This window comes from Emydura macquarii, unplaced genomic scaffold, assembly GCF_026122565.2.
Source record: "Emydura macquarii macquarii isolate MOO-44397 ecotype Brisbane River unplaced genomic scaffold, CSIRO-AGI_Emac_v2 contig_629, whole genome shotgun sequence".
NCBI classification, from domain to species: Eukaryota; Metazoa; Chordata; order Testudines; family Chelidae; genus Emydura; species Emydura macquarii.
In genome coordinates this window covers 6,550,327-6,578,315 of record NW_027130766.1, presented here as the reverse complement: position 1 = coordinate 6,578,315, position 27,989 = coordinate 6,550,327, and the positions used below count along the sequence as shown (strand labels likewise).

At 45.9% G+C, this 27,989-nt stretch overlaps 1 protein-coding gene across 1 annotated transcript; it reads left to right on the top strand.

Annotated features, from left to right (window-relative positions):
• The first annotated feature begins 17 nt into the window (after positions 1–17).
• PIP4K2B (phosphatidylinositol-5-phosphate 4-kinase type 2 beta) lies at positions 18–27,964 on the top strand. Its single transcript, XM_067541194.1, has 10 exons — positions 18–194; positions 10,565–10,662; positions 12,807–12,903; positions 19,889–20,041; positions 20,717–20,863; positions 22,210–22,248; positions 23,927–24,040; positions 25,716–25,974; positions 26,385–26,488; positions 27,397–27,964. The coding sequence occupies exons 1-10, from the start codon at positions 18–20 to the stop codon at positions 27,475–27,477; spliced, it is 1,269 nt and encodes a 422-aa protein (XP_067397295.1). The 3' UTR covers positions 27,478–27,964.
• The last annotated feature ends 25 nt before the right edge of the window (positions 27,965–27,989 follow it).

Genomic DNA, 27,989 nt, shown 5'->3' with positions numbered 1-27,989 from the left:
GGGGGCCCGGATCCGCCATGGCCTCGAACTGCGCGGGGGGCTCGGCGGCGGGGGGCGTCGGGGCGGCTCTGGGGGCCGCGCTCAGCGCCAGCAAGACCAAGACCAAGAAGAAGCACTTCGTCTGCCAGAAGGTGAAGCTGTTCCGAGCCTCGGAGCCGCTGCTCAGCGTCCTCATGTGGGGGGCCAACCACACGGTGAGGAGAGCCCGGGATCGGGGCCCCTGCCCATCCCCCGCTACCACCGGCATCCCCCTCCCCCCTCCAGTCCTTGGGACCCTGGGAGCTGGGCTTGGCAGCCCACCCGTACTGCCCTCATGTTGGGGGGGGAGAGAAGCGATACCGTGAGGGGACCCTGCTATTGGGATTGGGGCCTTTCCCCCCTGAGGAGACTTCCCCTTTCCCCAGGCCACTCACATCCCCGCCCTCGACGCTCTCAGGGGGGCCTGTTGTGGAGAAGCCCAGCCACACAGAGAGGAGAGCCTGGGCACCTGGCTGCCTCAGGGACATCCTCCGTCCCCTGGGATCCGGGCCCCTGTTTCCTTCCCCTTAGGGATAAGCTCTCCCCTGGACACTCCCACCCCTTCCCTCTGGGGATACCTGTGCCCCAGGAACCCCCCTTCCCTTGGACACCTATGTCTCGGGTCTCGGAGCCCATCCTGCACATGGCAAGGAGACCTCAGTTGTTTTCCTCATCTCCTCCGGGCTCTGACACCCCTCAGCCCAAGGACAAGGTTCCCCATCTCCTTGGAAGCAGGAGGTCCTGCCTGGGGGGACAGGGTAACCACATGGTGAAAAAAACCCAGAGGGCTCCCTTGTATCACCCTGGGATCTCCATCCCCTTGCCATCCTCTCAGAGGCCAACCACACAGTGAGATCCTGGGAGACCCTGTATTTATGGGCCCCCTGTTCCCAGGGGTCCTCCTGCCCCTCCACATCCGTATGTGGGAATCTACTATCATGTGGCTAGTCAGGAAGGACTCTTGCCGCCCCACCCTCCTCCACTCCCCCACCCCACAAAGTGGAAATTCCCCCTAATCTTAGGAAACACAGAGCTTTCTCGGCATCCTCGTGGTAGGGTCAGACGCGCAGAGAGAAGATGCTAGGACCCTATTCCCATTCATTCTTCCCATGGAAACCCTCACCTCAGACCTTTGAGCCTGTGTTGAATATTGACAATCTGGGGGGCCATATCCCAGGGCATTGGGGGCCACAGATTTTCCATGGGATGGAGTGACACCAGCCTCATGTGAAAGCTGGGGGGTTGACATGAATATCTGTGGAGCACTCTGAATGCCTCACCGGTCAGGGTCTCCTTTGGATCCTGCCTCTGACAACTTCATACAGTAAACTTCCTCCCTCAGCTTCTGTGATTGCACCCAAAATCTTGCACTATTCTCCTCTTATACCCAGATGGGGGTGGATTGGAAATGACTGCCTCATGGCTGTGGGAGATAAACTGCCATGGCAGCAGTTAAAGATCTGAATTCCATCCTAGTAGAATATTCTGATCATGGAATTCCAGAAACCTTTCCCTTCTCCCTTCCTCATTTCAAACTTAATGTACTCCTTTTCAGTGCTGGGAAAAAATCTATTCCTCCTCATGGAGTGAAAGGGCCTAAGCCATCCATCCCGCAGAACTTAATTGGATGATGATTATTATTTATAAAGCTTTCTAGCCCATATGGTGGTGGTGAAAACCTCCCAGATATGACCTGATGCATGTTGTCTTCCTGAGCCAAAAGATGCTCAAGTGTTTCTGCTGATGCTCAGAGCTTTGACAAGAAGCATGCTAGTGAAATTCACAAGACTTCTTCTGTCAGCTTCACTCCTGCAATTAGGAACCCTCAGGAAGCAGAAATTAATAAGATTCTTGTCCGTTTCACTTCCTGCCTGGTAGAGTCATTGGAGCAGTTGCCACTTGGAACTTCTTGGGGACCCTTCTTTTTTATTGGCCCTTGGCTGGTAGCAATTTGACAAATTTTTCAAACCTTGAATTGTTACGTTGCAAAGGAATCTATTAACTCTCAGAGCAGTTGGTTGTGAAATATTTACCCAGGGAAAGGCAAGCAAGCTGAAAATGTGGTGTGAACACCAAGCTAGTCACTGATTATATCCAATGTACATTATAAAGAAACTGCTGCCAGAAATGACAGGGCAGCATCCTGTAGGGCCAGAAAAGAGTTTGAAAATATCCGTTGTGGCTCACTCACTCACTGTCAGATATCTGTGATTTCCTAATGAACTGTTGTCAACTAATTTTGATTTTACTCTGTGCCACTGGCCTTGTTGCTGAGAATGCAATTGGGTGAAGCTAAAACAGTTGGAGCCCAGTTTCACCACTGTGTAAAACTGATCACAGTCTAAATTATTTTTATTTGCTTGACTGAGGAGCGGTTGCTCATTCAAGCCTGTGTTTGTGGAGTCCTCGGAATACAGCATCGCAGACCATTTGTATATGAGGTGGAATCATTTATGTGCTGTGAACAGATGGATTAGGCAAATTCTTATCATACAGCAACTGTCTGTAAACAAGGCCCATTGCAAATGAAAAAGAATAGTTGAAACTGTGCACAGTTGGCCAGCCCTGAACAAATATTGACAGGAAAGCACCTTTTTATTTTACAATTAGAAAAGAAATCTGCACAGCTCTTAGGATGACAAATAACAGAAGCTGGGATGAGGGAAATGCTTTGTGGGAATCTTGTCAGTGCCCAGGGACTCATGCCAGTTGGGCAGCACGTGTCTGCCTATTGAGAGCTCCTTAAGTCAAAGGCCTGAGACTTGATAGTGAGGCATATAGTTATGAGTGTTATTGATCATGTCAACTGCCTGTGTATTTATGCCACAGTACTACCTTCACTTCCGAAGCCCTGTCCCAGCCTGAACTGGGCATAGCATAATGTGTAGGAAGGATTCTCTGCAAACCAGTCTCTCCCTTGGTTGTTCTGAAGTCTTGGTTAGGAGTCTGAAGGGGCTGTCCCCAGGAAGTTACAGGTGGTGCGTGGAGCCCTGTCTTCCAATCCAAAGGTATTGAAACAGACTTAGTTTGAATATACTAGCCTTGCATCCAAGCACAGCAATTGTTCTGGGTGCCTTAATGGGAACTGGTTGTACTGGTTGGTAGCAGCATCTGGGACACTATCTCCGATTCTGCTGAATTGATCCAGCTTGGATAAGAAGCCACAAGCATTGCAGCTGTACTGCTGCAGCCAATCTTCTTAATTCCGTCCTACGATGCATTGTTTGCCATCTGAAAATTTACCCAAAGCTCCTGCTCAGAGGCAAAGCCCTATGTGCCCCAATCATGGCAGCAGAATCTAAATTCTGCTCCAAGGTCTCTGGTCTCTGAGCCACTGTAGTAGAAATTCTGCAACATTTTTTAAGAGGTTTTTGTAGATCATTGTTCCAACAGCCCTGCTATTTTGCAATGGTGGAATAAAAAAGTTGCTGGAGATTTGCCTCAGTAGTCAGCAGTGAGAGTGTTAACAGTGTTGGCAAAGTCACTGCCACCTTTAGGTTTCAGTGTTAACTGCTCCTTGAGATGAAGTAGACGGGTCACACCTCAACGCTCTTACTCAGGTTGTCCGCTCTCTAGAGAAGGCATAGCGGCGTGGCAGTTTGTGTATTTTCAAACTGTGACAATACAACTATAAGGGCTAGAAACATTTGTTTTAAAAGCTTGCTCTCTGGAGCCCATTTTGCTGCGAAGGATGAACTCCATGGCTAGAGAATACACAGGGCCATGCCAAAGGGATCAGCCTTTTGGGAATGCCAGGATGTGTTGGCAAAGAGTTTGATTGTGGGGCTGCACTAAAATGGTTCAGTCAAAGACAGTTCTAGCTGGGCTGAACTGTTCCATGGACAATTCAGACAAACAACCATTTTATGCAATCCGTCTGCTTATTTTGTGCAGATGCTCCCTGGGGTCCGTTCACCTATTCTGGTAACCGTTAGGCCTCCCTTGTGTTTAAACAGGCTTGCTAGCAGCTGATGCAAATATGGTGCGTAGTGGGCAAAAGTAGGTGATGTGTCTGCAGATGTTAGTGCGTGCAGATTGGGACGTGGTTTGTTTTTTTTTACATCAGTTCGGGCTAACATTAAACACTGTCTTCATCCATACTGGCTGTGCTAAACCAAATTAAATTGGGTGGGTCTGAACTGGTTTATGGTTGTAATTTGATATTTCGTGGCCCCATGTAGACAGGAGCAAAAGGAAGGATGGTTGGCATGTGAATCTTTGAACTAGAAAGCTGCAGTGGGGGAGGGGGGAGAGGAAGTTGTTTTTCTCGTCCCTTCGTCATCGTCCCCCCCGTCCCCAAAGTGTGAAAAATTGTGCAAATAGGAGAAAGAGAGAGAGCCAGAAAGCTGTTGAGTCCCATTTGTGAATGGCCTGCGAGCTCGTGAGTTGCATTGAAGATGAAACCATTTTAAAGATCATCTCCTTTGGGGGTTTGCTCAGAGATGCTGTTGTCGTGGCTTTTGGGGGAGAACAGAAGATTCAGGCTCCTCGTTGTGGCTGTACATTTAGTGTCCCTCCAGCACATTACTTCATGGCCTGATTGCAAGTGTTTGTGCAAGGAGTGGAGTAGGGGTACACCAAGATGGGAGCAGAGTTGGAAATGTTGAATTGTGGTGACATTCTTGGAGGGGATAAGTACATTTCACGAAGCAGCAGTGTTCTGTACAAGTGGTGAGACCATAGATCCCATTGTAAAGTACTGGCTATACCATATTTTAGGATTCTGGTGTTTGCTGGTGCTGGTGAATTGTCTCTCTCTCTTTCTGCATGTTGAGCAGCACGTCTGTGCAGATCAAATGAGCCTTTGTTCGGTGAGCTGGTAGCTGTAGATCTGTGGTGTTTGGTGGGAACAAAGGGCTGGCTTCTGACCTGGTGTAAGCAAGTCACCTTCATTTACATCCGTGTATTTGTGCTACTGTCTCTGTGGAGCTTGCTAATGGCAGCATTCTCTCCTCTTGAATCTCCATGTATTGAATGAAGCACCACTGTCTCACAGGCTTGCTGGGATTCAGTGCACAGCCAGTACAGCTATGTGCTATTCAGTTCAAACAGGAACATTGGGATTTGCAGCATTTTCTCCTCCCCCAACTCATCTGCATCGTTTTTGGTGTGGGGAGTGATGCTCCAGTGGGCAGGATACAGATTGACTTTGTGACCTTGGGTAAGTCAGTTAGTCTTTCTGTGCCTCAGTTCCCCATCTGTACAAATGGGAATAGCTCTTACCTGTTTCACAAGGGGCTTGAGAGGATAAACACATTAAAGATTGTGAGATGGCTACTGTGATTGGGGCCATATAAGTACCTAAGATACTTAAGGAAAACTGGACTGGGTGACCTCATGGCCTGCAAACCTGCGATTCCATTACAACTCACAAGATATTCAGGGTTGGGCCAGGTCAGTGGAGATCTCCGAGGTGCTTCAGGAAGAGGTGTGTTAAGTGTCATTAGGAAATGCTCTTCCCTTAATCAGTAATGAAAAGATCTCTGAGGATGGTGCTAGGGGCTGTTTTCCTGCAGGAAGTCCCATCTCTGGGATGAGATGTAGAAACAAAACTAACTGCTTGTGGTTACGAAGAATTGCAGGGCACAACCTGGCTTCTAATTAATCACTCTTCAGCTCAGAAAAACTATATTTTCTCAAACCATCCCATACCCGTGGTTTCAATTGTGTCCAGTATTCTTCTTCACTTACTGTCCTAAACTATTGAGCCATATTGTTGTATGCTCTTGATAGGGGGACCAGATAGCAACTGTGAAAAATCGGGACAGGAGACGGGGGGTAATAGGCGCCTATATAAGAAAAATCCCCAAATATCAGGACTGTCCCTGTAAAATTGGGACATATGGTCACCCTGGTTGTTGAGCAGTTGTATTCCACTCCAGATGTGGTCACATCTCAGTGCTGGTTAAAGCGATCCCTATATATATATATCCTTTACCTACCTCATTAGGGTGCCATAATGCTTGTGATGCACTTTGCATTCCCTGGCTGAAAGGCACTAGAAAGGAACAAAGTATTTTTATTTTCCTGAGCTAATTCCTACTCTAAAGAATCCTAGAGAGTAGACTTGGATACTCCATCATTTGGATCTTGTTAGTAAACAAATTGTGTTTTGCCATCAATTTACTAATGATAATTGTCACTTTGAGGCTAGAATCAGGTTTTGAAATAAAATTATGCTTTTCCTGTTTATCCTGAGAACAGCTGTCCCTGAACTCCGCAGAATATTGATGTGTCCTTTGAATAAGAAATCACCCTTGATAAAAGGATGAATTACCCACTGCAAATAAACCCAGAATCCTACTGATTACTGCTGCCCAAGAATTCAAGGTATTAAAGAACACCAGAGCTTGCCCCACTTGTGTATTTACAGAGAAATCTGAGTCATTTTTATTTTATCTTATACAAAAGAGGAAATTGTATGCCATAGTTAATGGTATTGGTGCTGGGACTCAAAAGGGTGAAACCAGAAGTGTCCACTCCTTGTTGTGGCGACTTTTCCGTCCTAGGGTCTCTGAGATGTTGTCAAACAGTTCGATTTAAAGTGTGACCTCTGCTGCTGACTTCTATAATCTGCCCTCCAGAGCCTCCTGTGTCTGGGGTTTTTTGTTTTAAATTGATCATGATGACGACTGGCATGTGTCATCCTATTTAAATCTGAATTTACTATAGGATTCTGGGGAAGGGAATCGATGACAGATTGACTAAACTCTGACAACAATACAACAGACTGGGCACAGACGGGGCAGCGGCAGCAGGATATGCTCCTCTTACCAGCACTCCTTTACTGACCTGGGCTGGGGGGTTGAGTGTCCAGTCCATTTGAGTCTTTACTTTGCTGTGGCCTTGCCTGGAATAGGAATAGAAAGCTCAAATGGCATTTTAAAAAGGCGTAATGGTCTATGTAAAATGACAACTTATTTTTCAAGACCACCCAAGAACAAGTTTATTTTAAAAGGTCTTTTTTTTTTGTGAGAGAGAGAGAGAGGGGAGGGAGGAGAATTGTTGGAAGCAAGTTGTAGAGGGCCAACAATGTGCCAAGCATTTTACAGACAGGGATGAAGGCATCCGTGCCCTGAGTGCTTATGGTCTAGGTAGACGACATATAAGGGATGGGTTTGGATGCAACAAATGGTTTGACGGAAAGGTGAACCTCTTTAGCAAACATGCTATGACCAATACGTCAAATCTATCCTTTTCTCCCTCCACTGCCATCCCCTCAAATATTGAGTCGGCTCCAACGTCTTGGTTCTCATCTTCATGACCTGGGCCCCAGATATCTAGAAGATCCCCTAAAACACTGAGAGAGAGACTGGCTGACAACTTCACTCTTCTGACACAGGAGTTTCTACATTAAGGGTAAAGCTCGTCTGTGCAGGAGACAACTTTCTCAGAGAATCCTATACACTGGAATGAACTGCCTCAGGAACGAGGGGCCAGCACAAACCCTTTGATCTTTCAAAGGTAATGTGAGGCCAGTGGGTTTTTTCCTGTCCTTCAAATCCTAAAAAAGGAGGTAAACTATGGCAGTTATCTGTTATGCTAACAAGGTATGCAAGTTACGCTAGTCGAAGGTCTGGGATTTGCTATAGTCAATCCTGGACCGGAGCCAAGAATGAGGGACCAGTGGAGACCTGACATAGTTACAGAAGCAAATAGCTTGTGAACAGCAGGGACTAGGAACACCTGTTCACGTCTTTATCCCGTTGCAAGGTAATGATCCTCTGGTGGCCCTATCGTCTCAGGGGAAGTCACTTCTCATCTGCAGTACAGAACTATAATATCCTCCTTTCAAGGGAGTTACGAAGCATAAGTAACTTTGTATATAAAGAGTTTGAGATCCCTAGAAGGAGCTATAACAATAATTAGTGGGAGGCTGTGTTAGTGAGGGTCTTAGGAGCTTTACTGCAGACTGGTGTAAATGGGGGAAAGTGCTTAGGTTTAAACATCCAACCAAAACAGCAATGCTTATAAGAACACAGCAGCCTTAGTACAGCACCTAGCCTCTCAATCTTGGATGTCAGGAGTGCACTTCTCTGTCTAGAAGGCAGCATGCAATACCCATGTATAAATGTCTGACCAAATCATTCCAGTGGCTTTAGATGTGGTGCTGAGTGTTTGCCCAGCACTACTCACAGTGTGACCTGCCTGTCGCTCGTGACCGGTTGAGCTGTGATACAATGTCATCCGGAATAAAGCCACACCCCTGTTAATGTTTAATGGCTGTTCTCAGCTGACCCTCAACTCAGGATCCAAAAGCTGGTGGTGGGGTCCAGTGAATGCAGCTGGCTTCGGGAAGAGGGTGCCAGAGAAGGATTTTTCCCTTGGACATTGACTGGCTGTTGCAGCTGAGGTGCTGTTCTGTGGGGCAGGGCGTTCTTTGAATGAGGATTTAAGTAGCCTAGTGCAGATCATACCTGTCAGTCAAACGGGTTGAAGCCACAGTGGCAGAAGCCAGGAGAGACCAATAAAATCTTTCTGCCTCTCACCAGTGAGCCGTTCATACATAAATCTTCACAATCTCCAAATTCCCTTTTCCTCCCAACCGTTGGCTTTGGATACCTCTGTGACTTTGAAGATCACAGTAATGCTGCCTTTGGCGCACGTTCTGAGATCTATTCTAGAACAAGCAGATTACAGCTTGCCAGCTCTCACCATGGCACCGGATAAAAAAGAGCTGAGAATGGGTATGTCTGAGGAGACGTGATTTAGTAGTTCCCTCCTACTAGGCAGGATAACTTGGAAGCTGCAAGCAGCACCTCTTATTTTAATGCAGAATTGAGGGTCTGCTGCACCCCCCACCTCGGTCATATCCTTTCACTTTGCACTTCTACACACCGCACTCAGTATCTGCCTTGTCCAGGGGTCAAGCTTTCAGCAGATGCAGTAAGAGGAGTATCAGTCTCCTCACTCCACTGCAATTTACAAATGATAGGCAGCATGTAACATTATTTATTCATTCATGTGTATGGTACTCTTCAGACACAACAAAGCACTTTACTTAAGTGGGTACCATCCCCTGATGCTGCTACAGAGTAAATATTGGGCAGTGCTTTAAAGAGCTTCTGCTTTCAAATTTTAACCACACAATGGCCCTTTTACTTTCCTCTCTCCTTGTTGATCCCAGGATTTTTTTTTTAATAGTTATCTTTTCCCTTGGTAACACCTGATTTTGCAATGAAAATGCGGTCCAGTGTTTGATTCCCCGGTTCATTATATGCATTTCTTTCACTGGCAACAATGGGGGGGAAAAGAGATGTGAAAAAATATGTCTGTTGAGTGATTGTTTGCTAAGATATTAGAATGGTTTAGATTCTGCCCATCTCTAGTGCCTCCCATCGGCAAAGCTCCATGTTCTTTGCGAACAATTAATTAAATCTTGCAGGCTTCTCATTAGGTAGAGAAATATCACCCCCATTTTACATATGGGGGAACTGAGGCACATTGCGGTTAAGTGACTTATCCAAGCTTTCTGAAAGAGTCAGATTGGAACCCAGATCTGACTCCTCGCCCCCTGCTGTAACTATAAGGGCAGGCTGCTCCCCTCAAGTATTGCCAGATTGTTGCAGGCATGTTTTAAAATAACAATGGTAATTACATTGTGGTGGAATTACTTCCATTGCGCTAATAGCAGATCAGTTAGTTGTGACTAATGTGGCCACTGTGAATCCCAAATTAATGAATAATTGGACTTGTCTTAGTGTGAGCAAACTTTTGGGTTTAAGAAAAGCTGAAATGGAGGGCATTGTTTACCAAGCCATCCTTGCTGCGCATGTTTCAATTTGTCACTGAAGTTGGTTCATTTAGAATGATATAGCCACATGTAGACCTCAAGTTGTTTTACTACAGGCTATTTCAGTACATGGCGCAGCCATCTGAATGTTCACACACAGCTTTCTCAAAAGTTGCTGTTCTTGCAATGTGGCAGCTGAATACCCAATTGCCTGTTCCCATGTAGTCCTGTGGTTGCCACACATGACCAGGGAAGAAGAGAGACCTAGTGGAGTGATTCATCCTGTTTGGGGGAGTGTGGGATAAGAACTGTAACAGACAGCCAAGGAAAGAGCTAGTATCCCTGAGACAGCTGTATTGGTTAGAGAGAAGCAGTCCAGAACCTTCATCACTGCAACCCATTATTTATAACAGTGAGAACTAGCTATGGCGTTTGTTGCCAGTGTAGCTTTTGACCCAATAAAAATAAAAAAATCTTAAGTGATGTCTTGCAGTATGTGGCTAAATCTTCATTTTCAAATCCTATCATGGGTGATCAGTGAGAGATTAAGAAATTGTAGATGCCTTAGAATTTGAGGTTGGCTGGAAATGTACTCACCACATCACTGGATAAGATGCCCTTTTAAACATGAAACCACAGCACTTTTCCAGATCTGTTCAGCACAGAAATATGTTCTAAAAGTTGAATGAATTGTCTGTTTCTAGCGAGTATTCAACACCCTCCATAGCTTTCTGGGATCACCAATAAACCCATTGATAATGATGGGATCATGAGTCAAGTTCTGAGTCCTGTTTGTTTCCCTTTCTCTTCCAGATCAATGAGCTAAGCAATGTTCCTGTTCCCGTCATGTTAATGCCAGATGACTTTAAAGCCTACAGTAAGATTAAGGTGGACAATCATCTTTTCAACAAGTAAGTAGGTGTGGTTTCACCTCCCTCACCCTTTGCTGTTCATTCTATCTGTAAAGAGATCCTTCTAGTCTCTGTGACGATGGGCAGATGGATACCAGTTCAGATATTTCCATGCGCTGTTGTAAAGAGAGAATCTGTTTACATAATTTGGGCATGTCATATGTGTGCATATTTCAGTTTGTTAAGCAGGGGAGTGGGTATTCTGACTCTCAGTGTCATGCTGTCTTGGGCTTTGGCCTTGGTCACTGAAGCAGCGAAAACGATGGTGATGGCAGAGGTGCCATCAGTGCTGCGATAAAGAAAAGCTATCACCTTAATCACAGATGTTTAGTTGCTGGATTGCGTATAGGATTTAATTTGTTTTTGTGCTTGTGGAGGGCTGTCAATCCAACACCCTGAGACTGAGGTTCTCCCCCTGCCTCCCATGCTGCCCTACCTGTCTGCCTCAAACCTGTCCCGGAGAGACCACCGCTACGAGAGAGTGTGTGTGTGTGTGTGTGTGTGTGGGGGGGGGTTCTTTCAGCATGACCCCTTTGGTTCTTTGCTGAGACTGCTAACAAGGGAGCCAGTTGTGCTGGGGGCTTTGTGATGTGGACTCTTGTCCATGGGAACTGGACGGCGACCACCAAAGATCCTGTGTTTGGAAGTGCTCCGAACCAGTAGATGTAACTGATATTTGAATGGCAATATGTTACCTGGCTCTCTAAAGCAATGTTAGTCTGGAACACTTCATCCTCGAGATGTTATTTCTTACCCATTCTCACTATGATCAGCTTTTGAGAATGGAAGCATTACTCTGAGGCTCATTTATTCTACATGTTACCTGCAACGTACAGCTGCTGTTCTCCTCCTTCCCTCCCAATGTATTCTTTAGTTTTCTGCTCATATGTATTGGTGTCCATTTCTAGCACACCACACGCAAGCGCTGAGTAGAGGTTCTGGTAGGACCATCTTCTCTGCTCCTCCCTTGGTGGGCAGAGAGCTCTGGATGGGGTAAATTCAACAGCTTCTGCTGCTGCCTGAATGGAGGGGCTGTGTGTTAGTCTTGCATTGTGCATTAAGAGAAGCAAGACTGGAGCTGATTCATCCACTCTACTTTGTCTCCTGACCATAACCACCTGCCAGGAGTTGATCTCCTCCTTACCTTTCTAAGTCCTGGAGATCTGTTTTGAAACTAGAGGACCTCTTTCCACAGCTTTTCATCCTAAACAGTCATAATGTATTACAGGATATATCTAAATTATTCAGCAGAACAAAAGCAACAAAGGAAGAGGAAAGGGAAGAATTACTCAGTCAAATCTGGGCTTGTAGAAGGGAGAGAATCATTCTTTCATGTGGTCAAAAAAGACAAATGACACTTGCTCAAAGTAACCTCTGGGAACCTGGTTTCTCTAGACACGTCTCCGTTCCTTGCAAACCCTTGTTCTGGATTAAGGAAGTTGTGCCGTGCAATGGTTGGGGCATGGAAACAGCAGTACAAGACCTGGGTCACTGACTCATGCTGTGCCCTTGAACAAGGCATTCCACAGCTCCTATGCTTCAGTTTCCTTACCTGTCAAGTGCTGAAAATGAGGCACAGGGCTTGTAAAGCATTGAGAACAGAAGTGCATTGTGGTGCTGACTGGAAGTGCCACGATGCGGTTTGGGAGTGTGGGCTCTGAACTTTTGTGTGCGACTTTTTTTGGCCTTTGAGTAGAATCCTACTTTGTTTTTTTCATTAGGTTTTCATAATGCTTGATAAAAGCAGACAGCACCGTGAGTGTACGTAGTACTTTACAAACATAAGACGTGCACCCTCTCCACAGAGCTTGCAAACGAAGGGCCAGATCCTGAAGACACATAAGCAGCTTTCCATGAGCTATTATTTAATATATGTATTATCATAGCGCCTAAACCTATAGAAATGAATAGGACCAGTTGCATAGTAAAGGTAAGTGTGTAAGAGTTTGCAGAATGAGGCTATTAGGGAACATGCAGAACAATAATTCAGGGGGAAACGAACCTGAGAATGGAGAAGAAATGGGTAACTGAAACGCTTCCGGGGTTAGTGATGAAGTGGGAGGAGCTTAGAGCAGGGAAATAGCTTTTAAAATTGTACTGTAGTGTTTGCTGTGCAGGAAATAATGTCTTGTTGTTTGTCCTAGGGAAAACTTGCCGAGCCGTTTTAAATTCAAGGAGTACTGCCCGATGGTGTTCCGAAACCTCCGAGAGAGATTTGGGATTGACGATCAAGATTATCAGGTATGGGGGGAAGCCCCACTCTGCCTTATGGTGATTGCAAGAATTTAGATATTTGCAATGTTTAGTTTTGCACATTTCTAAAACAGCTGCAGTGGAAAAGAGGTGTGTCGTGTTTATAGATTTGGGTGTCCCTGCAACAAAGTGAATGCGTTGAGTGATTATTTTTGTAATAGGGTGTTACCAAGATGCTTTGTGTTTGGGACCTGTCCTGACAGCTGTGTCCATTCAAACCTGTCTCAGATGTGGGGTCAGGAAGGGGAACGGCCTATTGTGTCCTGTAGCGTGGCTTAAATCCGGTTGTCAGAGTGGTTGCAATTCCCTACAATATAACTGAGCCTCTCTTCTTATTTGTAGCTTTTAGTTCTAAGCAGATTCTTAACAGACAAGGAGATAAGAGGCCACTTAAATTAGGTAAAACAGATTAAAAAAGGAAGGCTTTGACAGCAGTGTGACCTTTAGCAGTATGAGTATCAGGTAATTAAAGCATCTTATCTTTGTTGCTCCGCAGCGGTGGATAACAGTTGGCATTGTGCCAGCAATGGTCTGCCGAGTATCTGCGTACCTAAATATTCTTTGAAACCTGCCAGTGGCGCATTAACATGGGCATGATGTATTGATTTCAGCCTGATATTTGATCATGTTTGAGCGAACATGATCCCCCTGTAAAAATTCTTTCTCTTTCCCCGGTGCTTCACCCCACTAAGAGTTTTCTGCTCCTATCCCCGACAACATTGACTGACTGCTGCATCCTGGCAATATTTTTCAGAAAGATTGTCACAATTCTCTTTAATTATCTCGATTTATCACCTGCTCTCCTCCAACTTGTTTTGAGGTTAGTGTAATGAGGAGATTGATTTTCTTACCCCAGACAGCATGGGAAACAAAGGTATAATTGTCATTCTTGTTCCTTTGGATGATGGCGTGGGGCTGATCAGGATGGGGGATTATGGGCTACTCAGTCCTGTTTCTAGTCTCCTAGTTCAGGGGTGTGGAGGGGAGCATTTGTCAGTAAAACTCACCTCCCTCACTTGGTGCTACTCTGACTCATTAATGCCAGCCTGACCACAAGATCAAGCATCAAATGGGCCATGAGAATGGAGCACCCCCTGTAGAATGGATCTGTCCAGACTTGAGTTGACATCTTGCCAGTAGGCATCATGGTGGAGGTCTGTGCTGCCTATATTAGCCCTTCAGTCCTTAGCCCTTCAGTCTTCAGGGCTGTCAGTCCAGCATCTTTCCTTAGCCTTACAATGGTTTAATTTTTTAAAAGATGTTTTTCCCAGTTATTTTTCTGTTGTAAGAGTCAGGTGCTGGTCTCTCAGTTTCTACAGCAAAATAGCTTCATGGCCTGTAAGCTTTGTTGGGAGCGTGTTGAGAAGGGAGACCGAGCGGTTACAGCATGAGACTAGGAACCAGGGGAGCTTGTGTTCTGTTTGCCACTCTGCTACTGTCTGGCTGTGTGACCTTGGGCTTGTCACTTACCCCTTCTGCCTCAGTTTCTTCACCTGTAGAATGAGGTCTGTATAGCACATTGAGATTTCTGGATGAAAAGGGCTGTGTAAATGCAATTCCCTCCTCTTAGGAGCATGACAGGGCTGCTGATGAACTTTATTTTGGGTTTTTTCTTTCTGTAACTATATTTTAGAAGAAGCCTTTTTACGGATTCCCTTCCCCCACTCATTAGTTTCCCTTCTGGTCTGCTGCCTTCTTGCATGCCCAGTCAGAATGGGCACATAGAGGATGTTTTCACAGAGCAGAGCATGTTTCCTATCGCAGAAGCAACCGTTTTCTTTGCTTCTCTTCTGCAATAGACTGTTTTTCACAATGAGAAACAAACAGTGACTGCAGTTCCATGACCACATTTCACATCTCTACCTCTTGGGGCAGCCCATCTGCTGCGTTGGAGATGGAGCAGAGGTGAATAGAAAGAGAGATCCTATTTGAAGGGTGAGAAGCTCTGTGTGTGCGCACGCATGAGTGTGCTGGATACTTCAGTTACAGTTGAATGATTAACTGCACACACAATCTGTGTGTGTGTGTGTGTGTGTGTGTGTGTGTGTGTGTGTGTGTGTGTGTGTGTGTGTGTGTGTGTGTGTGTGTGTGTGTGTGTGTGTGTGTGTGTACACAACTGCTTGTGAGGGAAAATTCCTTTCATCGTATCTCCTGGACATTGTGTTTTTCTGTAAGTGCATTTCTGGTGCACATGCTTTCTTGAGTGTTGGGCACTGGGAGAGAGAAAGGTGTGGCCTAGTAGACTGGGACTCAGGCTCTGCCATTGGCCTGCTAGTGGTGACCTTGAACAAGTCACTTCACTGCCCAGTGCCTCAGTTTCCCCATCTTTAAAATGGGGATAATGATACTGACCTCCTTTGCTAGAGAGCTTTAAGAACGTAAGAGTTGCCATACTGTATCAGACCAATGGTCCATCTAGCCCAGTATCCTGTCTTTTGACAGCGGCTGGTGCCAATGCTTCAGAGGGAATGAGCAGAATAGGGCAATTATCGCATGATCCTTCCCCTGTCGTCCAGTCCCAGCTTCTAGCAGACAGAGCTTTAGGGACACCTGAAGTATGGAGCTTTGAGATCCACTAATGAAGCATGCTATGTAAGAGCTAGGTGGGATGATCGGTTACACTGGGTTACATCACAAATAAGGAATTTCTCTAACAAGGTGCTGCTGGGTATTTTTCATTTACTATAATAAGCCCTACAAAAGCTTGCAACAGAAACCTTTTCCCACATCCAGTGACCCCACTCTGTCCACACTTAATCTCTTGCCTGCACACGGTATGAGAAGCAATGGAGTCTAGTGGTTAGCAAAAGTCAGGTCTCCTGGGCTCAAATCTCAGCTGTCACAGATTCATTGTGTGAACAGGAATTCTTACCTGTCTTCGTTTCCCAGTGATAAAAATGGGGATATTCTCAAACCACCCAGTGAAATCACTTAGGGTTGGTAAGGAATTTTGAGGTCATGCAGTGAAAGGCAGGATCTATTTAAAGTGTAAGCATCAGGAATGCTTGGCTAGTGGTGTTAAGAAACAAAGCGGGGGGGAAAAAATGTGATAAAGTCGTTGATGTTGCTTTTTGAATACTAATGATGGAAATGCCTAGTGTATGTGTGTGCGCTAATACTGGACACAACCGCATGTCATAGGCCCAGAATTGCTAACAGACCCACTGTCAGCTCAAACGTTTGGGGGCTGTATATGTGGAGCAGGAGGATCTGAATTCTCTCCCTGGAGTCACTGTGAAAGTCTGAGGGCTAGTCTACACTTACAGCTGTGCTGCTGTCAGTTTTATCGGTACAGCTGTGCCGTTGTAGGAGTGCTTGTGCAGCTGAATTATGTTGGCGGGAGAGTGTCTCCTGCCATCCTATCGCTGTCCACACAAATGCTTTTGCTGGCAAAACTTATGTCGCTCGGGGGGGGGGGAGGTCCCCCCCCACATCCCTGAGCGACAGAAGTTTTGCCAGCATCTGTGCTAGTGTAGGTAAGGCCTGAGTGTCCATGATGTGCAGTCTTGTGGTGGGTGTCAGGGTCTGGAAGGCCATGGATTTGTTACAGTATCATCTTTGGAACCAGAGACATCTGGAGAGAAGCACATAAGCCAGTCATCAGAGATGAGTAGCCGCTCCTTTCAATGGTATGGAAGGGCCTGGCTGCGCTATGCCAGCTGTTGTTTTTTTCCCTCCTGCTGTCAGACGTTCTCTGTACAGTGATTGCATTGTACTGGCAGAGGAAGTGCCGCCACCACCTAGCCTGCTGGCATGATTTCATGCCAGGCTTTATCCAGTTCTTGAGGTGGAAGCTGGGACAAAGCTGTTCTGACTCTAGCTGATGTGTAGTGGGTTGGCTGTAGGAAATAACTGTGTGGGTGTTGGTTTCACACACTTCAGTGTGCCTCTTACATCTGTTTATGGGAAAGTTGTTAGCTGCTTTCTCTTTGTTATTATTTTTATCCTCTGGCTAATCTGCCTTGGCGTGTTTTTATGTTGCCTACACACTCTTTTTTTAGGAAGTGATTCTGAGTAATACAGAGTAACCAATCTGGAAACACCATCATTGCATCAGTTTCCTCTCTTGCCTGATCTGTCATTTATGTAGAGCCTGTCACTCTGAACGAATAATTTCTCCCACCTCTGGGGTGGAACAATATCAGGTGTTTAACAGCACTAAGCTCCACTGAAGCTGTTTAGGTCAGGACATGAAGAATGCTGCATTCAGCAGAAATTTCCATAGGGTTTCAGGCAGGTAGAATTTAATTATGTGAATGGGAATTTGGCCAGGAAGCTGTTTTAACATCCCTACTCTGGGGGAGAGGAAATGAAGTAAATCTTCGTGTCATGACAGGATTTCAAAATGACCACAAATGGTCAGGATTTCTGCTTCCTGTCTTCTTAAAAAAAAAAAAGGGGGGGGGGAAGGAGGGATTTGTCTTGAGGGTGGCAACTGGTCTGGTTTTTTACACGAAGGGCGTTAGCCCACACAGCACCTACTAAGTTGCAAATGTCAGCAATTCAGCAATTCCCTCACATGTGTACTCCCTTCCCCCCCACTCCCCTAGCCACTTTCTCTGACCATTTCAAAGCCATTGGCAGGAAGTGAGTTTTTTCCCTTCTGCATTAAAGCAAGGTGCATTTAAGTGCTTCATTCTGAAATTAAAAATCTCTCTTCTCAGCTCATTTTTTAGTTTGAAACTGGAAATCCCTGTAGTTGACAGCAGGCTCTGTTCGCCTACATGTACCATGCTCCGCAGGAGCGGAAGAGCAGACTCCCTCTGCTGGTATGCTTTCAAAAAGCTCCATGGGTGGAGAAGAGAGAGCAATAATAATTACTGGCAAAAAATATGCAAGGTTGTTCATAACTGGGATCCAGAAAAGCACATGTACATTTGATGAAATAACATCCTTCATAGTGATGTGTTTTTCGAAGCACACATACAGATGTAAAGATTAGTTTGTCTGGCGAGATATAAGGACATATCAGAATAATTTGAAATGCTTCAGAGTCTGGTAAAATGATAGTTTCTCTCATATGCATAAAACAATGTACAAGTCTGGGGGAAAAGGAAAAGAGTTGATCTTTAAAAGAGGAAGGATGGCCTCATAGCTAGAAGAGATCAGAATTCAATTCCTGTTTTGCCACAGACTCCCTGTTGGACCTTGGGCAAATCACTTCATCTCTCTGTGCTCGAACTGCCTGGCTTGTAAAATTAGGATAATAATCCCTCCTTACTCTCTAAGTAGCAAGTCATGGACAGTCTCTTCCTATGTGTATGTGCAGCGCCTACCACATATACATGGTCTGATATTAGAAGCAGGAAAGGTGCAAAGGAGCTGTTCTTGCAGAGCCGTTGCAGCAAGGGGAGGCTGTAGTAACGGGTAAGGGCAAAGTGACGAACGCTTGTTCTGTTAGTTCATTATGGACTGAGGAGCATGTTGGTATGATAGATTAGACTGAATGCTCCGCTACAGGCGTGCAGCAAAGAGAGATGGGGGGAGATCGGAACAGAAGCTTGCAATCAGTTACCTGCGAAGGTTGCTTAGTCTGTAAGTTTTTGCGGGGCAGGGACTGTCTCTTTGTGTTTGTAGAATGCCTCGCAGGATGGGGCTAGGGCCTCTAAGGTGCTCCCACTATATAAAAATGCCCTAAGAAGCTTTTTCTCTAAGGCTGTGACTATACTAGACTTCTAAAAATTTCCCACTGATGCAGCAGTGATGAAAGTGTTCATGTAGACTGTCTGCTGACATTTTAACCATCAGATAATTTAACCCTGCTTGGAATGGACAGATGACATGATGATTAAAATGCCGGCAGCCACCAGAAGGCTGGCTGTCCTAGGGCTGTCGCCCACCTCAGCTACCACCAGCAAAGGTGGACTAAGATCACAACGGTGGGAATCTTTAAGGAGCGGGGAAAACCATCTAGACTAGATCTGACTTCTGTGGCTACTATGTAAATCACATTTGCCACCATTTCTAGCACTCCACTGTATTGTCTTTCATCCAGACCTGAGGCTACTCATTAAGTGGTGTGGTCAAAGGATGAAACAGTTTAGTTGTGCCTTGTTGCAGAACATTACAGTAATGGATTATTCAGCAGCTCAGTTTGGATTTTCCAATCTGCAGTGAGGATTGAGAGAAGCTGCTGTGAAGGGTGGGAACAGGACTATAAAGAGAGCTCCTGTGGCATATTGGAAGAACAACCACCATTTCTGTCTTCTAGACCCTTTGGTCAAACTGTTAAGAACAAGAATAACAGAGAATGTCTTTTGGTTTAAAGGTGGCCTGTGGAGGATTTCGAAGTGCTTAGGCTTGTGCCAGTTTTTGCTGCTTTATGATGGATAAAGAAAGAGTGAAAATGTTTTTAAAACCCTTTTTTCTGACTTGTTTTTATATCCTGGCAGTATCAACAATGTCCAATCTGGGTGTCCTTGGTTTTGCTGGAGGAACTTGAAGGAGTCTCTGACCATATGTATGTGTTGTGAGCTCTTGCACCATAAGTGAAGGGGTGAGAGATGATGAATCTTTAGCAAAGACTTCCTTTCTTCAAAATGTGTATTAATCACTGGCGTTAAATGTGTGTTGACAGATTGAAGGCCAAGCTTTTTAAAAATTAAATTTTTAAAAATTTCAAAAAATTGAAATTAGGATCCTAGATCCCAGATCTAGGCACCTAAAAAAGTGGCCTTGCCTTCAAAAGGGTTGAGCATCCAGCAGCTCCCATTATTTGTATTACCGTAGAGTCTAGGAGGCCCAGTCATAAACCAGAATATTAAGTACTAAGCGTCATGGTACTAGGTGCTGTACAAAGCCAGAATAAAAAGACAGTCCCGTTGAAGACTGTTTATCCTCTTGCGAAGATCGAGAACTTCAGGACTGTTGAGCTGATGCCTTTCGCAAATGGACAAGGTGGCCCTGTGGCACTTAACCATCTCCTCTGATCAAGATCACACCTCTTCCTCTCCTCCCCATTTTCACCCTTCAGAACTCCGTAACGCGAAGCGCCCCAGTGAACAGCGATAGCCAAGGGCGATGCGGGGCCCGTTTCCTTACCACGTACGACAGGAGGTTTGTCATTAAGGCAGTGTCGAGCGAAGATGTAGCAGAGATGCACAACATACTAAAGAAGTACCATCAGGTACGGTGAGTCTAAAACCCTGAGGAGAGGGTGGCAGATAATGCCATGGGGGACCGTCTGATGAATAGTGCTGGGAGCCTTCTGAATTGAAGCTAGTCCTTGAATTCAGGTGGAATGGCCATAGTCTTTGCTCTAGCTTGCCAACAGCTTTTGCACCGGGGAGTTCGTGTGGTTAGAGACTGGATGCTGGCAAGGCTGCAAGTTGTCTTCTGTTCCTTTTGGAGTGCAGTGGGATTTTTAACTTCACCTCTCCCCCAAAGGACTGGCCCTCCTAACAATGTAAATATCCCTGCTCTTCATCACTGCAATACAGGCTTGCCAGTGCTGGAAAGCTGTAAATAGAGACGTCTTCCTAATGTTACACATTGGACTAGAAAAGCTTTGCAGGTGGATACGGGATGCGGCAAATGCTATTTTGCAGAGGGGGGAAAAAATAATTGGGGTCAGCTGGCATGCCTGGAAATGACTGCTCCTTCCTGTGGAAGTGGCCGGTCAGCCTGCCACTGCACTTTGTTTTATTGCGTGGCCTCTTGCTTTCGTTGAGCAGAGCTATAGGATGGCCATAAAAAGCCCCATTCTTAGTTGGAGCTAGAAGCTTAGCTTCTCATTGACATTATGTGCTACTGGAGACCTGCAGTGTGACTTCTTTTTCTCTGCTCCCCCACCCTTTTTCAGTTTATAGTGGAATGCCATGGGAACACCCTTCTTCCCCAGTTTCTAGGCATGTACAGACTCACCGTGGATGGAGTGGAAACCTACATGGTAGTCACCAGGAACGTATTTAGTCACAGGCTGACTGTGCATCGGAAGTATGATCTGAAGGTAAGGGTTAGAAAGCGTCCAGTCCATACGTGATCAGTGAGATTAATTTTTAAAACAAATCCCTCTCCCTGAAAAGGAGCCCCTTCCTGCTGCTTTATGGAGCATTCTTAAATTGTTTTTCACATTAGATCAACAAAGTCCTGACTTCCCTTTTTGCTGAAGGACTTTGTCAAGCTATGGAGGACCTGGATGGGGACATCACGTGAGGCTGAAACATGAGTGGCATCTGTGCCAGCCCCTAATTGAAAAGGGAAGAAATGCTGAGTAAGTCCCATAACTCAGATCCAGGACCTTGCTATTCCTCTCAAGCTTGACAGTCCTTCAGCTCCAAGAGTGTAGTTGGGACCTGGTACTTCTAATATTGAGGCTCTCTTTACACAACATAAGAGTTGTAAAGGCACCCACAAGCTATTCTTGCTTTGCAGTTCACTTTCAAAGAGACTGACGGTCGATTTATGTAGGTGCTGAACTCTGAGACTAGAAACTTCTAGGCACAATGAATGTGTTTTGTCTCCTAAAGTTTGTGGCCAAGACAGTAAGTGTCAGTATTACATTGGATCTTCAGGGTTCCTTTAAGGGCCAAACCACATTGAACCAAAGGGTTCACTTTCCTTTTGTTAGCATGTAACTTGGGTTCACTGTGTGCCTTTATCCTGCCTTGTCTGCACGAAAAGGAGAGAGAGATGCATACTATTGAGAGAAGATCCACTTCTTCACAGAGTAGCGTGTGAGCTGCATTTCATAAAGCAAAGGTCAGAAGCTTTTTGCAGCTGTGTAGTCCTGGAGGCACTAATGCAGAGAGAAACCGTGTGGTCTGTAGTCATGGATGTGGGAGAGTTGAGCCTTGAAGGTGTGGAAGCACAAGTCTGGCTCAGGGGGTTTTGCCACTGACTTCAATTGGGGCCAGGATTTCATCCTCACTGTTCAAAGCATGGGTTGTATTGAGAGAAGAGTTAATGTAGGGTTCGCTTATTAAATCTAGCCCATATTCCTGTCTCCTATACTATCCAGGCCCAGATGATTCAGAGGAAGGTGCAGGTCTCTTTCCTTTTGCTCATGTATATTTTTAAAATCAGGATAACACGTTACATTCCGACTGCAAACAAGGGAAATGGGGGAACACATTTTCCAACCAACTCAGGCCATGCAGACTGTCTGCTGCCTTTATATCGTGTTTTTAAAATATAGGTTTGTGAGGTTACCTCTTCATCAGGAGCAAAGAAGCATTTTAAAATAATAAACAAAGAATGTTGTACATTTACCCCTAGTGGTGGGCAACTTAAACTCTGCTGATGGCTGCTTATAGTGAATTAATGGAGTATTTCCCCTTCTTTTGTTCTTATCAGGGCTCAACAGTCTCCAGGGAAGCAAGTGACAAAGAAAAGGTAGGAATGAGACAGTTACTCTGCTTCTCCAGGAACAACATTTCAGTCCCAGTGCTGCCTACAAGGGGGCTAGCTACCATGGAGTTAATGAACAGTGGAAACTGGTGACAAGCTAAAGCTAAAGAGTTCAGTAGAACTCTCCCCTTGTCTGAACCAGATTGCCCATTGTAGCAACTACGGGTTAAACCACTGTCTGCACAACCTGCTTGCCTGGCAGTCTGGTTGTGGTACAACCCGCGCTTCTTGTTCGCCAGGCTATTGGCACTGCTAAAGGAGGTTCCTAATAACTTTATAGAGGGTGCAGGGTTCAGAAGTGCCTGAATCCCACTGAAAGTCAATGAGACTTCAGGCTCTTCCAGAAACATTGCCCGTTAATGCCTGCAGCATGCAAACATCTTGCAGACCAATCTGCAAGCCCAGGAGGCTGATGAGGGAGTTAAGACACCGAACCAGGTGAGGCACTTTGGTAAATCCCACTAGGCACTTATCTGCATCTAAATACCTTTGTAAACTGGTCCAGCCTCGCTCCTCTAAAGAGCTTACAACTTGAGGCTCCAGCCTTGCCATCCAGTCCCCATGCATGTGCTTAACTTTGCTGCCGTGAATAGTGCTATTGAAATCAACAGAGTGGCGCCTGGATAAGGGTTTGCAGTGGAGATGGGATACAACAAGCAGCAAAGCCACTTACTGTAGCTGAGAACACCTTGTTAGGGCCACAGGTTTCTTTTGTTTCAGTATTTTGGAGGTGTCTTGGTGATCTAGTTAGCAGCACTGAACTCAAGGAGGAAGGCTGGGCTTGGAGGATGGATTGGTTGATCACAAGGTCTTTGAGTGGAGAAATTGGAGGGATCCTGGAAGACTTCCTCTCCTCTCTGCACAGTAGCCTGCCTAAACGTTACACATCTCTTGCACAAGTCCTAGAGAATTCCCTTTCCATAATCAAATCTCCAATACCTGGGCATCGTCTAACCCCACCTGACAATTGCCCTGTGGTGCCTGGTTACGTGGGGGGTTTACTCCCTAATTATGATTTTTTGTCTGACATGGCTTGGTCTGACACCACATAATAGTTCTATAAATTGTGTGGATTGACATGCTATACTAAGGATGAAAGAATGTAATTCCCAGCTATCCTTGCAAAGGGTTTGTGAAACTTAATTTCCTTAATATCCATGAGAAACACTTCAATTGCAGAAACACTTGGTCCACATTACCAAGTCCTCAAAAGGCAGTGGATTGATTCATTAGATTTTCATTTAATGATTGGGGGAAGGGAACACTTTTCTCAAGACTCTCTAATCTGAAAACAACCAAATGGATTTTTCTTCTATTTGTGGGGTTGGCTAGCCCCTCCCTGACTGAGACTGTTGATCAAGCATTCAGCCTGAAGCAAATATTCTTGGCAGCCTTTGAAACTGAGCTGCTATCAATATCTCTGTTGCCTCCCCCCAGCTGGAGCCAAACAAATGGACTTGCTGATAACTCCAGGTGTTTTGCTCCATGTTATTTGCAGGGAATGAGCAAATCTCTTTGCTTTAGAAGATTGAGTCAGTGCAGCTTCCTCTGTTTTCGATTGCTATGTTAATCCAGTTGATATTTTGCAAAAGAATGAAACCACCAATAACTGTGGATGCTAGCATTATGCTCAGGACATCTAACGCAGTCCTCTCTCTCACAGGCCAAGGATTTGCCAACGTTCAAAGACAATGACTTCTTGAACGAAGGTCAGAAGCTCCACGTTGGGGAAGAGAGTAAAAAGAACTTCCTTGAAAAGCTAAAGCGGGACGTGGAGGTAGGGTTGGGTTAGGGCTAGGATTGTTGCTGTGAACAGATCTCCAACAGCTGGGTTTTGTGACCCCACAATTCCCCCCCCCCCTTTTCTAAATGGTCTAGAACAGAGCTCGACAAATTTGTTTTGGAGCTAGGAGCCAGCCCAAAAATTAAGGAGCCAGACAACGTGGGCTCAGCGGCGGGGCGCCCTGGCCGGAGCGCAGTGGCCGCTCTCCCCTCCCGGCCCCACTCCTTCCCCCCTGCCCCTCTCCCACAACGTGGGCCTAGCAGTGGGGCACCCTGGCTGGAGCACAGCAGCCGCAGCTCTCCCCCCCCCTCAGCCCTGCCACATGGGCAAAGTGGCGCCCTGGCCGGAGCACGGCAGCCACTCCCCCTGGACAAATACTAGGCGCCAGACTTAAATTTCTAGGCACCATGGCGACCTGGCGCCCGGGTTTGTTGAGCCCTGGTATAGAAGCAGCATTATTTTTAAAGTACTCGTCCTCCATTGCAGTTGCTATGGAGACTGGGAAATGACAAGGAAGAACAGGGCAGAGAGAACCTCTTCTCCTCATAGCCAGAATCCATCAGGAAACACATTGATGAACACATGGAGTGCAATAGGAACACTTCTCTGAACCTGTGCAGCAAGTTCAGCAAATTCATTATCCTGTCTCTGACAGGATCCAACGCCAGATGGTCCTCTCAGGCTCATACACCATTGCCCCAACTCTGTGTGTTTGTGTATGAAATGCTGGCTGCCTACTGGATCCAAGATGCAAATGTTTCAGCAATCTCTCTCGAGTTCTGTCTTAGAAGGTCCCACTGGCTGATTCCACTTTGGTTAGCTGGTTTAGATCTACCCCCTACTGTTACACCTTTTCTGTCGTGACCCTCTCCCCACCCTGATGTTTCCTTCCTTCTTCGCTAAACTGGTAACATCCTTCGGCCCCTCTGGATCATCTACAGGCAGCAAAGAGCCAGTATCGCACATTGCAAACATTTGGACTGATTTCCTGCCAGATGGAAGCAAGTGCAGCATCCATGAGTGTCTGAGAGATGAGACTCGGGCTGTACTTGATCTCTCTGTCTTTCAGATGGCCCTGAATAGAAACAGCAGGCTACTCTCAGTGCTGCAATCCTTTGATCAAACTCACTTTGATGGTCACTGGCTGTCTCTGCTCAAAATAGACAGAGGTGTTTTCCTCAGTGTTGATGCAGCCAGTTTGTTTTATCACTGTTCAGTATCTCTGATGGGATCATGTTTATATAGACACACTGCAGATTAATGCTCTTCTCCAGCTGTAGTAGATTGATCTGGTTACTTCCAGGTATTGATGGTAATTTAGCACTTTTATAACCCCCTTTCCATGCAAGGATCTCAAATCAACTAAACCATTAAGCATTCACAACTGAGCTAAAAATGGTCAGAGCAGGGGACTGAGAGTTAGGATTCCTGGATTCTTTTCCCAGCTCTGCTGCCAGCTAGTGTGTGTCTTTGGAGCAAATCCCACATCCTCCCACAGCCAGATACCGAACCAGAGTTCTGACTCTCCCCTCTCTGCTCTAGCCACAAGACCATGCTCACTGGAGGCAACACTTACTAAGGTTTAATCGGCTGAGGCTGAGGACTCTTTGGCTTATGGGACATGCCTTACCCAATTGAAATATCTGTTTTTGTTGCTCCCTCCTCCCAGTTTTTAGCTCAGCTGAAGATCATGGACTACAGCCTGCTGGTGGGCATTCATGACGTTGACCGGGCAGAGCAGGAGGAGATGGAAGTGGAGGATCGGGCTGAGGATGAGGAGTGTGAGAACGATGGCATTGGCGGGAACCCTGTTGGTTCTTATGGGACCCCACCTGACAGCCCTGGCAATCTCCTCAACTTCCCGCGGTTCTTTGGGCCTGGGGAGTTTGACCCCTCTGTTGACGTCTATGCCATGAAAAGCCATGACAGTGAGTGATGATGGGTTTCTTATGAGGAAGATTTGGAGGGGGATGAGGGTGTCCTGTTTTGGGTGGGTATGTCCAGAGAGAACTAACCAAGACCCCCTCTTCGGAACCAGTCCACTGTGGTGTTAAATTCCCTTGCTGCACATGGCAAATGTTTAAGCCCCATGGAAATAAGGCTTTCAGTGTGGGGTGTAGATGTTTCTAGAGGGTATGTAGGCTTCCGTGCTGATGTTCCTGGAAACTCTGTTCTACTGCTTACAATCTCCCACCATTTACAACCTGCTTCTCACCCTGCCTGCTAATGGCATGAAAGCAGGTTTATGTTCTCTCTGAATGGAGGTGGCTGCTGGTGGCTTTTCAAGCCCTGCTGCGGTAGATGGAGGGGGTGTTAAGAGCCTTTTGTGTCCTCTCAGGTGCCCCTAAGAAGGAGGTGTATTTCATGGCCATTATAGACATTCTTACGCCGTACGATGCAAAGAAGAAAGCTGCACATGCTGCCAAAACAGTGAAACATGGGGTAAGCAAGTCTCCCCTCTAGCAAGTCGGGGGGTTCCAGGGCTTGCTCGTTTTGTTTGTGGTGCTGACTTTAGAATAATCACTAAAACCAGTTTTCCAGGGCTCTGGAAATTCCCCCATCACCCTTGAGATTCTTCCATCTGCAACAGAACCGATTCTTAACCTGGTGGTCTCCCTGATTAATCTGCTGTTCATCAGGTGGTGAGCCTCCTGTTCTGTTGCTGACTCAGGGAGCAAGGGCTCAGGTCCTCCCCACTTAGCAGTTCAAACCGCCACTAAGCTACTGGGCCAGACCACTGAGGGAACCTTTCATTAGCCAGATCTCCTGCCCTTTTCCCTGAGTGACCAGTGCTGGCCACGGGCCCTGAGGATTGCAGTCTTATATCCACAGAACAGTTGCAGCACAGCCAACATGCCTCAGAGTTGACCTCGATAGACCTTCCTCTAACATGAGATGAGAGATCAAGCTCCTTGGCCTATTGGCTTCTCTCGGTCACCAAACAGCTATTAGGTGATAACTTTAGGTCACTACCAAACAGGGCTTGAAAGCAGCTGGCAAGTTAGTGATATGGAGCCTTTAATATTCCTTCCAGACTCTCCTCTAAACACTTAAAGCAATAAATAATATGCCATGCATCAATCTCCTAAGTAGAGCCCCAAACTTAGACTAAAAGCAAATTCCTTGAGGTTAAAAGCCCAGCTTTCAGGAAGCTTGGAACCCATGGAACTTGCAGATTCTTGTTTGTATGATTCTTGGTGCCTAGCTGTGATGGTGCACTAACCTTATGCTGTCTCCTCACTCCCCTGGGATTAGCATGCTGTTATAAACAGTCTCCTGCAGCTGCAGTAGTGCTGCCTTATAACTCCCTAGAGGCACCCTGTGCCTTAATCTGTTTTCGTGCATTGTAGGCTGGGGCGGAGATCTCCACAGTGAATCCGGAGCAGTACTCTAAACGCTTCAATGAATTTATGTCCAATATCCTGACATAGTCGTCTTCTACCTTCAGCCAGAAAGGAAGAGAAGAGGGGCTACTTCCAAGCAGAGAACACAGCCTGTGACACTAAGACACTGTAGCAGCACGTGGGGTGTGAGTGAGTGTGAGCATGTGGCACTGTATGATTTACAGGAAACTAATCTAGGTGCATTCTCAAATATTCCACTTGACCCAGGTGGAAAAGTGGCTTTTTTTGTTACAGAAATGCCCAAATATAGATTTGAGGCTTTTTAAAAAAAGAGAATCTAATTGCTTCAGCACTGCTGTTCATAATGACATTTTCTCCTCTCTGATCAAGAAATGCCAGTAAGGATACCATGCATGGCACTGTTTGTTTAAAAGGGGGAGCTCTAAACTGTAGCTTGTGTTAAATAAGAGGAAAAACAATGCCTAATTCCACAAACTGCTGTTCTTTTTAATGGACATTTTTTAACAGAAAGCTGTACAAATCCTTTTATTTCCTTCTCAGTAGGAATCGGGGGGGGGGGGAAGTAGCCTGCCATTTCA

Excerpts from the sequence above, each read along its gene's own strand:
- PIP4K2B (XM_067541194.1), top strand. The coding sequence starts at position 18 with ATGGCCTCGAACTGCGCGGGGGGCTCGGCGGCGGGGGGCGTCGGGGCG. Across the intron at positions 195-10,564 it reads TGTGGGGGGCCAACCACACG|ATCAATGAGCTAAGCAATGT; the intron begins GTGAGGAGAGCC and ends TTTCTCTTCCAG. Across the intron at positions 26,489-27,396 it reads CCAAAACAGTGAAACATGGG|GCTGGGGCGGAGATCTCCAC; the intron begins GTAAGCAAGTCT and ends CGTGCATTGTAG.